The 13,726-nt window shown below is 52.2% G+C and overlaps 1 protein-coding gene across 1 annotated transcript in view; it reads right to left on the bottom strand.

Moving 5' to 3' along the window:
• The window catches only part of FGF9 (fibroblast growth factor 9), a 41,070-nt gene extending 28,274 nt beyond the window's left edge, over positions 1 to 12,796 (bottom strand). Inside the window, exons 1-2 of the mRNA XM_002712799.5 lie at positions 11,650 to 12,796; positions 2,435 to 2,538 (exon numbers count right to left, since the gene is read on the bottom strand). Coding sequence (XP_002712845.1) covers positions 2,435 to 2,538; positions 11,650 to 11,926 — 381 coding nt within the window. The 5' untranslated portion in view covers positions 11,927 to 12,796. The remainder of the gene's footprint in view (positions 1 to 2,434; positions 2,539 to 11,649) is intronic.
• Between the last annotated feature and the right edge of the window lie 930 nt (positions 12,797 to 13,726).

The raw sequence follows: 13,726 nt of genomic DNA, 5'->3' as shown, positions 1-13,726 counted from the left end.
CACACAGGGAAAGGCGGCTCAGCCCATGCAACAATGCCACAGGCAACTTCGCTGAGCACAAAACGAGACGTGCCCTCCTTGTCACCCAACGAGCCACACAAGACCCTGAATCAGGCTGGCAGCTTCCTCTGGCCAATGGAAGGACACTGCAGAGGGGCCTGTGGGTGATCCCAGGGGTGGGAACAAGTACTATGGCTTCTACCTGGGTTTGCTCATTCATGTAAACATTTTTACTTCCTGCATGCTTTATAAAACAATAAAGCATATATGAGCTATACTTCTAGAGATATATATTTAAATAACTTATTGTGCATATGTTGAGAAACATACTCAAAAAAAGTTTGGGGGGGAGGGTAATGTTAATAAATCACAATCCCTTCCAGCCACCAAAGCTGAGAACTTCAGTTCTACACACAGAAAAGCATTTTACTAAGTTCAATTAAATCCATACACCGAAAAGTGAAAAAAGCAGTTTGTGACAAAAGGAAAATATCATCTTCTAGTCCTTAAGCCTAAAAGTTCCCTTCATTTGTATCTGATGTGTCATTCTTTGCAGTTAAAAGTGTGGGCCAAAGTCATTTAGGAACTGAAGAACTTTGCCTAAACCAAGAGCTGTAATTACAAAACCAAACTTAAAAACATATTTTAAAGTAATTTATTCTCTAAAGGATATTTTACCAAGGCAGAAAACTCACAATCTGTGCCATTAAAAATGGCATGTTAGGGGCTGGCGTTGTGGTATAGTGGGTTAACCGGCAGCCAGCTATGCCAGCCTCCCCTATGAGCACCAGTTAGAGTCCCGGCTGCTCCACTTCCAATCAAGTTCCCTGCTAATACCCCTAGGAAGACAAGTCCTGGCTGTGCCACCATTTGGGAAGTGAACCAGCAGATGGAAGATCTCTCCCTCTCTCTCCCCACCCTGTTCTGTAACTCTTTCAATAAATAAATGCTTTAAAAAAAATGGTGTTGTATTCAAATTACACAAGCCATGATATATGGTCATCTGGAGTTTTTGAGTAGAATTTTAATACCACAGATAGCATCCTTACAGCACATATGTTTGCACATACACTCATGCATGTGTATGTGTGTGTGTATGTGTCTGTAGGATTTTCACTATAGATAGGAAAGAAACATACCTAGAAAACATTTTTACTTTCATTTCTGTGGACTTAGGACTCCAAAACTTTTTTGATTCTGAGGTTCTTTTAATTTTTAACTTTTGGCAGTCTCTAATCAAAGCTGTCATATTTCTGATAACATAGATTAAATTCTCATTTGACCACCAATAATTGTAATGAAAAACTAAGGGGTAATTTCACTAGAGCTTTTTTAAAAAAAAAAAAGATTTCTTTATTTATTTGCAAGTCAGAGTTACAGAGAGAAAAGGAGAGGCAGAGAGAGAGGTCTTCCATCCGCTGGTTTACTCCCTAATTGACTGCAATGGCCGGAGCTGCGCTAATCCGAAGCCAGGAGCCAAGGCCTCCCACATGGGTGCAGGAGCCCAAGGACTTGAGCCATCTTTCACTGCCTTTCCAGGCCATAGCAGAGAGCTGGATCAGAAGTGGAGCAGCCAGAACTCGAACAGGCACCCATATGGGATGCCAGCACTGCAGGTGGCAGCTTTACCCGCTACACCACAGCACTGGCCCCTTACTATAGCTTTTGATGCTGACAATCCAAGGAAGTATACAGTAACTAATAATCTATTATTCATACTCACACATCTAGCAAGAATGTATTAAGTCCCACCTGTGTGCCACACACACAGTGTTTCAGATGCCATGCTAGCAAGGATGTGAGGTCGGGCACCTGCCCATAGAGCAGGAGCAGGGACCTGGTCTCAGTCATAGCTCAGCCAGGTCCCTCAGCATACACAGTGCCTGGCACCTGGAAGCATAATCAATACTTCAGCACTGCCTGCCCCGAGGACCTCACACCTAGTGAAGATGGGAAAAACCAAATTCACAGTACTTTCAAAAGATTACAATGCTGTTAATATTCTTATTCACATGCAAAAATATCTGACAATAATTTCCACCTCCCTGCATAATGAAAATCTTATGTTGTTCAGAGAAAGGGTTTAGACTTACTGCAGGGCCTATTTCCAGTTTTAATGACAATGCTTAGCAAAGCTTGGAAGATCATTTCAATTCATTGCAAAAATAACTCCTATTCAATGCAAGAAGATGGGATTTTTCACACTTGTGAATTTTTATTTACTTGATAATGAGGACGGTTTGGCATATAAATAAAGCATGTTCTGAGCAATCTTGGCCTAGTGAAGATGCTCAGCTGATCATCCATTAATAACAATGAAGTGGCTTTCCTCAAAAAGGAGAAACTTACACTCGCTTCTCTGCTGCGCTTTTGAACACAGAGAAAATGCAGCTGAAAGCCAACACAGCTTGGCCAAGTCTCTCCCAGTACTTACTGATCCATACAGCTCCCCCTTCTCGTTCATCCCGAGGTAGAGTCCACTGTCCACGCCTCGAATGCTGACCAGGCCCACTGCTATACTGATAAATTCCAGGATGCCTGCAGGACAAAAGGTAGAATACAGAGAGCAACTTAGAGCATGGGTGTTATCATCAGAGTCTCAGCATCCCTGGCGACTTTGGCCGTGACACTGAACCCAGCTCCCAACTGTGATAACCTCACAGGGGTTAACCAAGTGTCTTCTCTCTGAAAACCACTGCCTACCAGAACAGATTGGCCAACTCAATTCTGTTTTATCATAGTCATACAAAAATCCTTCTTAACATGACTTACATAGCAAACAAAACATTTTGAAAAATTTAAAAGTTAGTACCAGAAAGGGCCTTTAGCATGCAGTTAAGATGCCCCACATCCCACATCAGAATGCCTGGGTTCAAGTCCAGCTCTGGCTCCTGGCCCCGGCTTCCCACCCGCACAGACTCTGGGAAGTAGCCATGATGGCTCAAGTAATTGAGTTCCTGCCACCCATGTGGGAGACCTGGATTGAGTTCCTGCCTGGCCTATTGTAGGCATCTGGGGAGTGAACCTGCAGATGGGAGCGTGGCCACGTGTGTTTCTGTGTGTCTTTGTCAAATGGGAGATCTCTGTTTTGTCTCTTTCTCTCTCCACTTCTCAGACAAAAAAAGAACATTTTTAAGCTTATATCTACATAGATATGCTAAGAAGTGATAGGAGGGCTGGCGCTGCAGATCAATAGACTAATCCTCCTCCTTGCGGCGCCGGCACACCGGGTTCTAGTCCCGGTCGGGGCGCCGGATTCTGTCCCGGTTGCCCCTCTTCCAGGCCAGCTCTCTGCTGTGGCCAGGGAAGGCAGTAGAGGATGGCCCGGGTGCTTGGGCCCTGCACCCCATGGGAGACCAGGAAAAGCACCTGGCTCCCAGCTTCGGATCAACATGCCAGCCGCAGCGGCCACTGGAGGGTGAACCAACGGTAAAGGAAGACCTTTCTCTCTGTCTCTCTCTCTCACTGTCCACTCTGCCTGTCAAAAATTTAAAAAAAAGAAAAGAAGTAATAGGAGACAAGCCAATGCACTTATTCTAATTCATCTAAAACAGAATTTTAAGAGCAAAACAATCCACTTCCACTTTGTAAACGACATATTAAGAATCTGTGTATGCATCTCTTCACCTTATACTTTCTAGCCTCCAGAATTGAGAGAATCAAATCGCCAAAGAAAAATTAAAATACTCATTTTGGAACAAAGATCATAAAGATAAAAGTCTATTGAGAAAATGCTCTTACATCTCTCAGAATAAGCGTATGAGGTGCTAACTAAAGCTTTGATTGGTTTATGCAGATAATTATTCAGCTGTCTATTCTATAAATTCATTGTACCCCATCTGGAAAACCACACACAGCCCAAGCACTTCTGCTCAAACAAAGTATTGATTTTTGCTGTGCTTATCTGAACCTCAAAGAGAGCGAAGCAATTCAGATAATACAATATTCTGCAGGGGAAAATGCGCGCTCTGAAAACACTGCTGCTTTGCAGAAGGTATGGAACACTACCTGCGTTCCAAAGTCACACCAACAGAATGAGCTTCTTTTCTTACGTTCGTTCCCCTTGCTTACTTCACTAAGAATAACAACACCTAAGCTGGGCATAAATCCAGACTTTTATGGCCACAAACCAGCAGCTTCAATTTCTCTAACTATATTGCCGTTTCAAAGATGATTATCCCACAATATATTTAGAACACTGCTAATATTACTTTTGCTCAGCCCTGTTTTCATGTTTGTTAATAAATTAAAGTGCTATGCTCTGTGCAGCCCCTGTGTGCATGCATACCAGCTATGGAGTTCTTGCTTTAAAAATATTTTCAAATAGTGAAAAATTCACTTATTTTCAAGAGTTTAGAAAAAAAGCTAAGGGTAACACTGTGCTGTAGTCAGTCTCATGCGACTAATAAAAAAGCACTTACATGGATTTTTAAACAATTAATTTTGCAACTCTCACAAAGTAGACTATGCTGCAATCAAAAGACGATATGAACTACATGAATCGAATAAAGCAAAGGATTAGCTCTGGAAGAAATGCTGTTCCACGGTGATGCAAAAAGAGAAGAGCCCTTGCTTGTAAAGGGACATCCCTAATTGTTTTATAAGTAAAAAATGCAACACATTTATCTCATGCTTACTGTTTACAGAGTACCCATCTGGACATGCAACCTGTCTTGTTTTAATAGAAAATGAAATACTATATAGAAAAAATTATAAAGAAGAACTACAAATTACATTTTGCACCTGATAATCTGATTCTAACATGGAAATACCCCCGAAACAAGCCAGCTTTGGATTAGCCTTCTGTCCTTCACAGAGCCAACAGGAGGAGAAATGGAGCGATATTTCCACCAGATTCAGCTCCCTGAAGGTGCACTCTCCTTCTGATGTATCCATTTTGTTTCACTGCGCCATTTCTATGATTCAAGGTCATCAAAACGTGGCATCTTATTACAGTCAGGAATCACACGTACCTCAACCTTGTCTTGGCTACCTGAAAGCACACCAGTCACAATGTAGGTCACCGTCATCCTGAAATTAGCGTAGGGAGCTAATCCACATCCAATTTTCACAAGGAAATGAACTATAGGAAACATTTTGCCCCCTTGGAGGTCTGAACAATTTCATTTACCGGGTCAATGAGGGATAGTTTAAATCGCAAAACTAAAAGGTACTTGTGTCCTCCAAGAGGGCATGTGTGACAGTCTGGTTTTCCTGAAAATGAGGTGGCAGCTCTGAGAACTAATAACGAGAATTTGCAGCTCCAGCAAAGCGCAGGGTGTACGTGATTTCTCAAAACCATTTGGCTGTTCTACACATCAACCATAATAACAACAACAATGACCACGGGAAGAACTGAAATACTTGTGCATTCACTCTGTGCCAAATGAGACGCCTTTTCTCATTTGATCCTCAGCTCAACCCTGGGCATGAGGGTGTTTCAACACCCACCATCACCACCACCATGTACAATCGGGGAAACTGAGATTTCAAGAGGTTGAACCTGCCCTCAAGCAACTGGACCCTCCCCTCCTGTCTATTTCCTTGACTATCATCCACAACTTCAAGCTGGTTTTACCTTGTTTTTGCTGACCTGTGACTTCTGTGAGATTCTCATAGCCAACTTCTGCAGTCCCTATTCTTATATAATGTGTAACTGAAAGTAGTAAGATGTGCATCTTGGTTCTTTTTCTGACACTGACACGGCAGCTGTAACTCACATGCATTCCCCTACCCTCTCAACAAGCTATTCTTGAGGGACTTTTCTACCCCAAGCCCATGCATAAAAATAAATAAACAACAGCCTAGGCCCTACACCCTCAAACTGCTCACCATCTACAGTAGACGCCCTCTTATCCACAGGACATAAGTTCCACAGATGCCTGAAACCACAGGTAGCACCAAACCTACATATGTAAGTTACACACACACACACACACACACACACCCCTATCATAAAGTTTAATTTGCAGGTTAGGCAACAATAAGAGATTAACAATAACTCAGGAAAAGATGGAACAATTACAATATACTATAATAAAAACTATTTAAAACTTACAAATTGTTTACTTCTGGAATTTTCCACGTAGCATTTTTAGACCACAGTTGACTGAGTAATTGCAACCTCCGAAAGTGAAACCTCCAGAAAGGGGAACTACTGGAAGGGAGGAAGGACAAATGAACAGACTGACTCAGTGACAATGTGGTGACATCCAGCCAAGGCCAGCGGTTTGCTCAGGTTTGGGAAGGCAAGTCAGGGGACGCTTCCCGGAAACCAGAAGCAAGTCTCAGAGGAGCCAGCCCGGCAAGAGGAATGATCGGGTGACCCTAGGTGGAAAAGATTTCATCACCTCAAACCACCACGCATATTTCTGCAGCTCCTTGAAAACAGACATCTCCAGAGATGAGCCCAGCTTCTTAAGAGGTCACCATGGTGACCCAAGGGCAAAGAGAACCCCGCATGTATGAATCATAGCCATTCTCCCACACCCGAATGGCCCTGACGCACTGAGGTCAGGGAGACCTGGCAACCTGGCCGCGGGATCCCACCCCAACCAGCCCAGCATCCTTATCATAAATTCCTGGTACCACCTGTCCACAACGAACCCTAGAACCTCAGCCAGGTTGATCAAGCTCTCTAGGCCGCAGCTGGTGCCAAACGAATGCTTCCAACTGCTTCCCACAAATACAACTGCCCACATGCCCCACGTTATCTACTTACACAGGTGGGCAGCCCAGGAGAAGGCTTCTGTGTAGAGACAATGGCATGTCTAATAGTCAAGGAGAGGAAGGGGAAAATGCGGTAGACAGGGAGAACAGGGAGAAGGAAAGGGGCCATGCCTAATGTTAACAATGGTTGTAACAGGTGTTGCGTGGTAGCCTCTTAGGCACCCACAACCTACACAGCCTCAGCCCAGAGCGGCCAGGGTAACAGGTGATGATGGAGTGACATGAAAAGCCCAGTGCTGTGGCAAGTGTCATTTCTCAATTCTCTTCCACAACAGCCACTAGCTCAGGATGAGAAGGGGCTCAATGGGCCCCATGGGGTCTGATGTGGTTCAAGATTCCCAGGCCGCAGCAGACTACTTCAGAAAAATGACCTCGCCGACCTTGGTCCTTGCCCCAGCCTCACCATCCCAAAACTGCTGCGGCTTCCACCAGCTCGGCTCAAATGGACCATTCCCCTGCAGCCCACCTAGGCGGGCACCACCTGGGCGGCAGGAACAAGGTCGATCCGGACCACGGGGGAAGTGGGAGGAGCACAGAAGTTCCTCCCCCGCCCCTTGACCCACTTAGGCAGCCCTCTAACCAGAGAGCCCCAACACTTAACAGAGCTGCCCTCTTCAGCTCAGAGGACACAAACTTCTGCAGAAGGTGCAGCGAGCCATGTATGACCCGCGACTATTGCAAATGCAGAGGTAAGCCCCTTCCCGCAGAGCTTCCGGCACCGCCTCCTGGGGGGCAACTCGGGGGTCCACCCAACTTGAACAAACCTCCGAGGTCACTTACGAAATGACGACTTGAATGGGAGATAGAACCCACCAAATTTCAAGTGCAAAACCCTCGAAATAAGTTTTGTAACCTCCTTTTATTGAAAAAAAAATCCTACTGCAGTATTTATTTCTCCCCTCCGCCGCCTGACTGCCTTCGGGTGGGCAGCCCCTAGTGGGGTGCTCATCTGGGGTCAGAGCCCCTGCCCAGCTATAGTGCATCAACTCCAGTGCTCACTTTCTCATTACTCCACATGACCATTTTTCCCAACTGATTTTTCTACTTGCTTTTTTCCCCCGACCTAGCAAGGATGCAGTGCTGTAAAAGTGAAAAAAAAAAAAAAAAATATATATATATATATATATACAGGAGCATCCATGAGATGTAACGTCTCGCTCCACCAGCCAGAAGCACAATTCCCAGTTCCTTTCCCCTCCGCTCCACCAACATCTCCACACGCCTCCCCCCACCCCACCCCGACGCCCCACCAAAAGGAAAGACAAAGGACTCCCTCAAGGTCCCACCTAAGTTGTCAGGGCCGCAGCTCCCGCGGGAGGCTCGGCCGGCCGCCCCCGCCCCCACGTCGCCTGCACTGCCTCTGCTGTGTCACCGCCACGCTCGCCAGCAGCTGCAGTCACCTGCGGCTGCACGGGGACGACCCCCAGCATCTCTGATTCGGCCATTCCATTTCAGGTCGAACAGGCACCTTCTGTCTCAACCGAGGGGTGGTACACCCATCCCGCCCCACCCCCCACCCGCAGCTACCCTCTTCCCCGGGAATCGGAAGAGACACTGAAGGTGAAGACCCGGTCCCCCGCGGGCAGCCGGGGAGAGCAGCGGGAGGCCGCGGCGGGCGGAGGGAGGAGGCCTGAAGGTGAGGCGGGCGACGAGCGCGAGCGCCAGGTGTGGCGCGCTGCCGCAGCCCCGCGCCCCCTCCCGCAGCCGGCCCGCTCCTCCGCCCTCGGCGTGCGCGCGCCGCGCGGTCCTAGCGCCGCTGCAGCCCTGAGGGCGGGGCTGGGAGGGCGCGGGTAGGAGGCTCCCGGCACACACGCACCGAGCTGCAGAGGTTGCTAATATTGGGACCTGCCGCAGCGGGAGCAGCGGGAGACCGCGGCACTGCTGACACCCCCGGGGCCCGCTTCTCACTGCAGCCGGATGAAAGATTTAAATAACCCTCCTTCCCCACCCCCACTGCGCACAGCCACCCACTCAGCTGCATCCCAGCGAGGGTGAGTGGCACCGCGGAGCGCCAGGCGCGCCCTTCCCCCACGGCCGGCCGGCTCGCGGCTCTTCGTCCCCAATCCCCAGCCTGGGCAGGGGCTTCCTCTCCCTTGCCCACCCCGCGCTGCCTTCCCCTTCCTCACACACACACACTACGATGCTCGGCGAGCCGAAGTAGACATGTCACTTCTTGGTGACACCTTTCTCCGACCTCTAGGCTCCAGGAGGGGAGAGGTCTTGCTTTTTGTGTTTGTTTGAGGTGTCTACTCAGCCGCTGTGCCTTGCCTCAGTCCTTGTCCACCGACCCCAGAACGCGTCCCTCACCCTCCAGCATCCCCCACACACAGACCCGTGCATGCCGGCTCGCCCGGGTGGCAGAGTTGCTGAATTTCTGATGACTCGGTTGCGCGTGGTAGCTAATGTCCTACCCTAAAGGTGACTGCATCAAAAAAAAAAAAAAAAATCAAGCCCGGGGCGTGTGAGGGGTGGATGATGGGGTTCGTGGAGGAAGCCCGACCGCAACATCCCACAATGTCTGCACGCCGGGGTCCAGTTGTGCTGCGCCCGGGGTTCCGACCCCACAATTCACACAATGAGGCTGGCGCTAGCCCATCGTAGCGCCCCTGGAGCTGGGGCGCGCACCCTGGGAGCTCCCGGACGCGAGGCGGGGTCGCGGGAAAGCTGGTCCGCAGGCCGCCGCTCGGCTCTCCAAAAGCGGTTAACAATAGCACGCCGCCCCCTCCGCCCGCCTCCGCGGCCCTTTGTCCCCCCCACCCCCTCCCCGGCGGCTCCGGCCTTGCGCGCTCGGGGTCCCCGACCCACCTCCCCGGCCCCGCGGAGCCCGTGGACCTCCGAAAGCTGGCTGTGCGCTCCAGAAAACCGGGGGAGGGGCCCGGGACGGGACGCGGAGCTCTGGGGTCCGACCTCCAGCCCGCGCTCGGTCCCCGCCACCGGCTCTCCTGCCGCGTCGCGCGCCTCTCCAGCCGTTCCCACAACGCGAAACCACCACGCTGCCCCGGGCGGCGGCTGTCAGCCCCGCCAGACCCACACTCACACACAAAGAGAAAGCGAAGGGACTAAACGGGGTGGGGTGGGGGGGACGAAAACTCAGGATTCCCCAAGCGCGGCCAGAAGTGTGTCTCCCCCAGCCCGTCGCCCCCGATTCGGCAGTAGGTCCCCGCCAGCACCCAAGGGCGCACGGGAGCCGGGCGGAAAGGGAGCCGCAACCCGAGCGCGTTTAGGACCGCGCGGAGCCGGCCGAGCGACCGCCGCGAGCGCCGCGGGGCCCGGGAGGCCGAGCCAGCACCTGCCGGCCGCGAGCGCGGGAGGGCCGGGGCTCCGGGCCGCAAGGCGCGCCCAGGCCGGCCGCCCACGCCGCTCCCCCGCGGCCGGCCGAGCGTCGACGCCCCGCGGGTGGCCGCTGCGGACCCGGACACTCGTCGCTCTCCCACCCACGGCCGCCCACCGCCTGTTGTGCTGGTATTGAACGCTGGGCACGGCAGCCGCAGAGCCCTTAAAGCGGCCAGACCGGAGCACTTTTGGTAAAAGTTTAGTCTTCCCTGGCAACCATCAGGAGCCACGTTGACTCCGGGGGTGGTGGGGGAGCCGTTCTGTCCCAGCTGAATAACAGCACCAGCGAAGAGCCACAACTGTTTTTGCCTTAAGCTTTGGGTTCCAGCCCCCGTCGGGAGCCTTAGGAAGAAAATGCCGGGCCTCGTGTTACCTGGGACTGTGCCCACCCCAGGCCTGCCTCGTCCTCACCCGCAGCCCCCACGAAGCTAACCGTGCAGTTAGGTTGTGTTCCAACATCTGGCACGAAAGCGTGAGGAAGAAAATCCACCGCAGGACCTTGCTTTTTTACGACCTGGTTTAAGTGTTGTCAGGTGGGTTCACTCACAAGTTAACTCCTTCCAACAGTCTGGTTGCCCAAAGTGGCCTTTTTTTTTTTTTTTTTAAGAGAAAGTGCCCCAGCTTCCCTCCCACACGCCAGCCCCCGCCGACCCCCGACCAGGTGGGCTCCGCGCGGCCGGGCTAGGGGCGCCCCGTCCAGCACGTGCGTGCAGGCATCCCAGTGGGCAGGGTCACCGGCGCTCGCTCGCTGAGTCACAAATACCCTCCTCGGGAAACCAAGTCCTCGGAACGCCCTTTAAAATGAGCTCGCGGCTTTTGCACGCGCACGCACGCACACACTCACGCCGGAGAGCCGCCCAGGAAAACCCACAGCGGGCTGCACGCTGTGCAGAGGGAAACGCAGAGGTTGCGACTCCGTAGCCGGAGGGACGGCCGCCCCCGCTGGGCGCGCTCTGCCCCTGCCCCTGCCGCTCCCCGAGTCTCAGGACTGGAGTCTTCCTCCCCACAGAACAATCAGTTGGCAATCTTCGCCTACGGGAGCTTTCAGACCCTCACGGGGGGGGGGGGGGGGGGATAAACAATACGCTTAATTTACAATTCAAGCAGGATACTTACTAGAGGGAAAAAAGGCAAGGGGGAAGCAACCTCAATTTGCGCACAAGATACCCACCTACTGCCTTCAGGAAACTCAATGCATTTTTAAGTTCTTAGTAGTTAATGATTAAAGCTTTAAACTCGTGGAATCCCTCCATTCAAAAGAAACTTCCTACACCCGACCTTCCCGTGTGTCGGATGCAAAAGAACTGAGGACTTGTATTATATTCATAAATCATGCCCCCCCTTAAAAAAAAAAAAGGCCTTTCAGTGTAGACTTGCACCAGTGCCAGCAGCAGATCTGCAATTCCGGAGGCTTTTTTTTCTGAGCTGGCAAGACACACACAGAGAAAAAGAAAGACAGGGGGTGGGGGTGGGGGTGGGGGGTGGAGAGCCCTGCCCGCACCCCCCTCCTCTGGCCACCACCTCCTCGAGAGTTAATAATCCGAATCTGTCACCGCGTGGACACGAAAGGGTTAACGGTATACCTACCAAATCGGCTGTGGTCTTTCCTGGTTCCCTGGATAGTACCGTTGGGGAAGATTTCTAAGTGAAATCCAGTCCTGCAGTATAGCTGCCTCCGCCTGAGAATCCCCTTCAAATGATCCAAGTCCGTGACTGCGGGTCCCCTGGGTAGCCCCCCTGCTTCGGACTGCCCCAGGTGGTCACTTAACAGAACCGGGCTGTCCACCGGCAACACGGGCACATTCCCAAACGGTACCGCATCCTGCACACCGAAATAGTTCCCAACTTCACCTAAGGGAGCCATCGGAGGACTGGGCTCTCGGAGCACAAGAATAAACAATAATGACGGTGCCAACCCAGGAGATATTAGGCGAGGTATATTCCGACTCCCCTCCCCTGACTGCAGTTGCACAGAGAGGAGGGAAGGAAAAAAAAAAGGTTCTTTTCTTCAATCCATTAAATGCATAAATAAAAGTAATCTGCTGTTTCACTGGCACAGGTTCAAGGTCAAACCACTGAGAGTCTAAGAAACCACCACTTCATACTCACACACTGACATATTGATAAACATTTCTAGGTATCTCTACGGATAGATCCCCAGCTCTCAGCAGGCAGGAAGGTCTTCATCCCATGCGACCGTAATAAGGAAAAAAAATCCGTAGTTTCTCCATTTGCTTGGAGATCAGAATGACCATAGCAACTTAAATGCCTAGGCGTTATTATAGGGATTTTTAAGATGCATGGGCTACGTCAGAATTTACGGATCCTGACTCCAGGAAGGCATGCGCTGTTTTTACTCTCTAACCGACTGCAGACATCAGCAGGAATCCTTCAAGGGGGCAAAAAAAAAAAAAAATCTCTCGTCGGCGGCGGCGACCAATCTCCCCTCCCGGTCCCCCCTCCAAAATAATAATAATAATAAAAAATACAGCAAAAAGAAGGAAAAACTTTAGGCGTCCAACGCTAGTATCCAGAATGCTCCAGCAGCTCGGCAGAGGTCCATTGGCTTTAGCCCGGGTGGCGAGCGGCGAGCGAGGAGAGCCGCGTCCGGGAGCTCGCGTGCCGCCCTGGCTGTCGCGAACAGGTGTTGCCGCGCCGGCCCGCGGAGCGTTGTAGCCGGGCGGAGCGCTCCTCCTGCGCAGCCCCCGCCGGCGCGCAGAGTGGCGCAGGCAGCGGCATTGGGCTGGGTTTAAGGTAGCGCCGCGGCCGCCCGGGGCCTCCCCGCGGTCCTAGCGCCCGCCCTGCCGCCCGCGCCCGCGCTCTGCGGCAGGCCCAGCGCGGCGCGCCGGACCGCGCGCGGGGCCAGCCGGGCTGACGGGCCGGGGCACCCGGGCTCTAGCGAGAAAAGTCCGTGAAAGATGCGCTAGGCAGGAAGAAGGGGACCCGGAGTCTCCTGGAGGCTCAGAATCCCGCAGCGGGGGCAGGGGCGGGAGGTGGGGGTGGTTTGGGGAGGTTGGACACCGGGCACCTAACACCCAGCTCGCTGCCTATCGATGGAGCTTTGGAGTGAAATTGGGCAACTAGTTTTCACGTGGACCCTGCAGCCTCGCATGGCATTACCAAATGTAACTTAGTTGGGAGAGTTGGAGGGGAGGGCTGTTGGTTGGTGAGCTTGAATGGATAGGCAGTTTTTGCCTTCTTTTGCCAGACACAGAAGCGCGAACGCTATTGCAGGTAAGACGGCCGCATGTGAGCAGTCTCGCTCGCTCACTGACACGCACACACACGCACGCACACGCCAATGCAGCCACCGTCTCGGTCTCATTCGCAGCGTCCACCGGGCCAGGGCTGCGTGATGGTCCCGCCCCGCCCCCCGGGTCCCCCTGACCGCCGCGCAGTCGGTCGGGGGGCGCCAGAGAACCGCCTAGGTGCCTGAGTTCGACTCGCGCCACAGACCCGCGCGCGCGTCTTCAGGGAGTCTGGGTGGAGAACGCTCGCCAGTGGGTTCCCTCTGTCCCCCTTCCCCCCCCCCCCCAACACCTCTCTCTGGGACTGCCCGGGGCCTCCCGAGCCCAGCTTTGGCTCCGGGACCCGAAATGCGAGTTCCGATGTCTGCTTCCACGTCCCGAAGCCCGCCGCGGAACCAGGAGAGCCTAGCGCGCGA

Source organism: Oryctolagus cuniculus, chromosome 9 (assembly GCF_964237555.1).
Source record: "Oryctolagus cuniculus chromosome 9, mOryCun1.1, whole genome shotgun sequence".
Classification (NCBI taxonomy): Eukaryota; Metazoa; Chordata; class Mammalia; order Lagomorpha; family Leporidae; genus Oryctolagus; species Oryctolagus cuniculus.
Note: the sequence above shows the minus strand (reverse complement) of the source record. Positions and strands in the feature narration are given on the sequence as shown.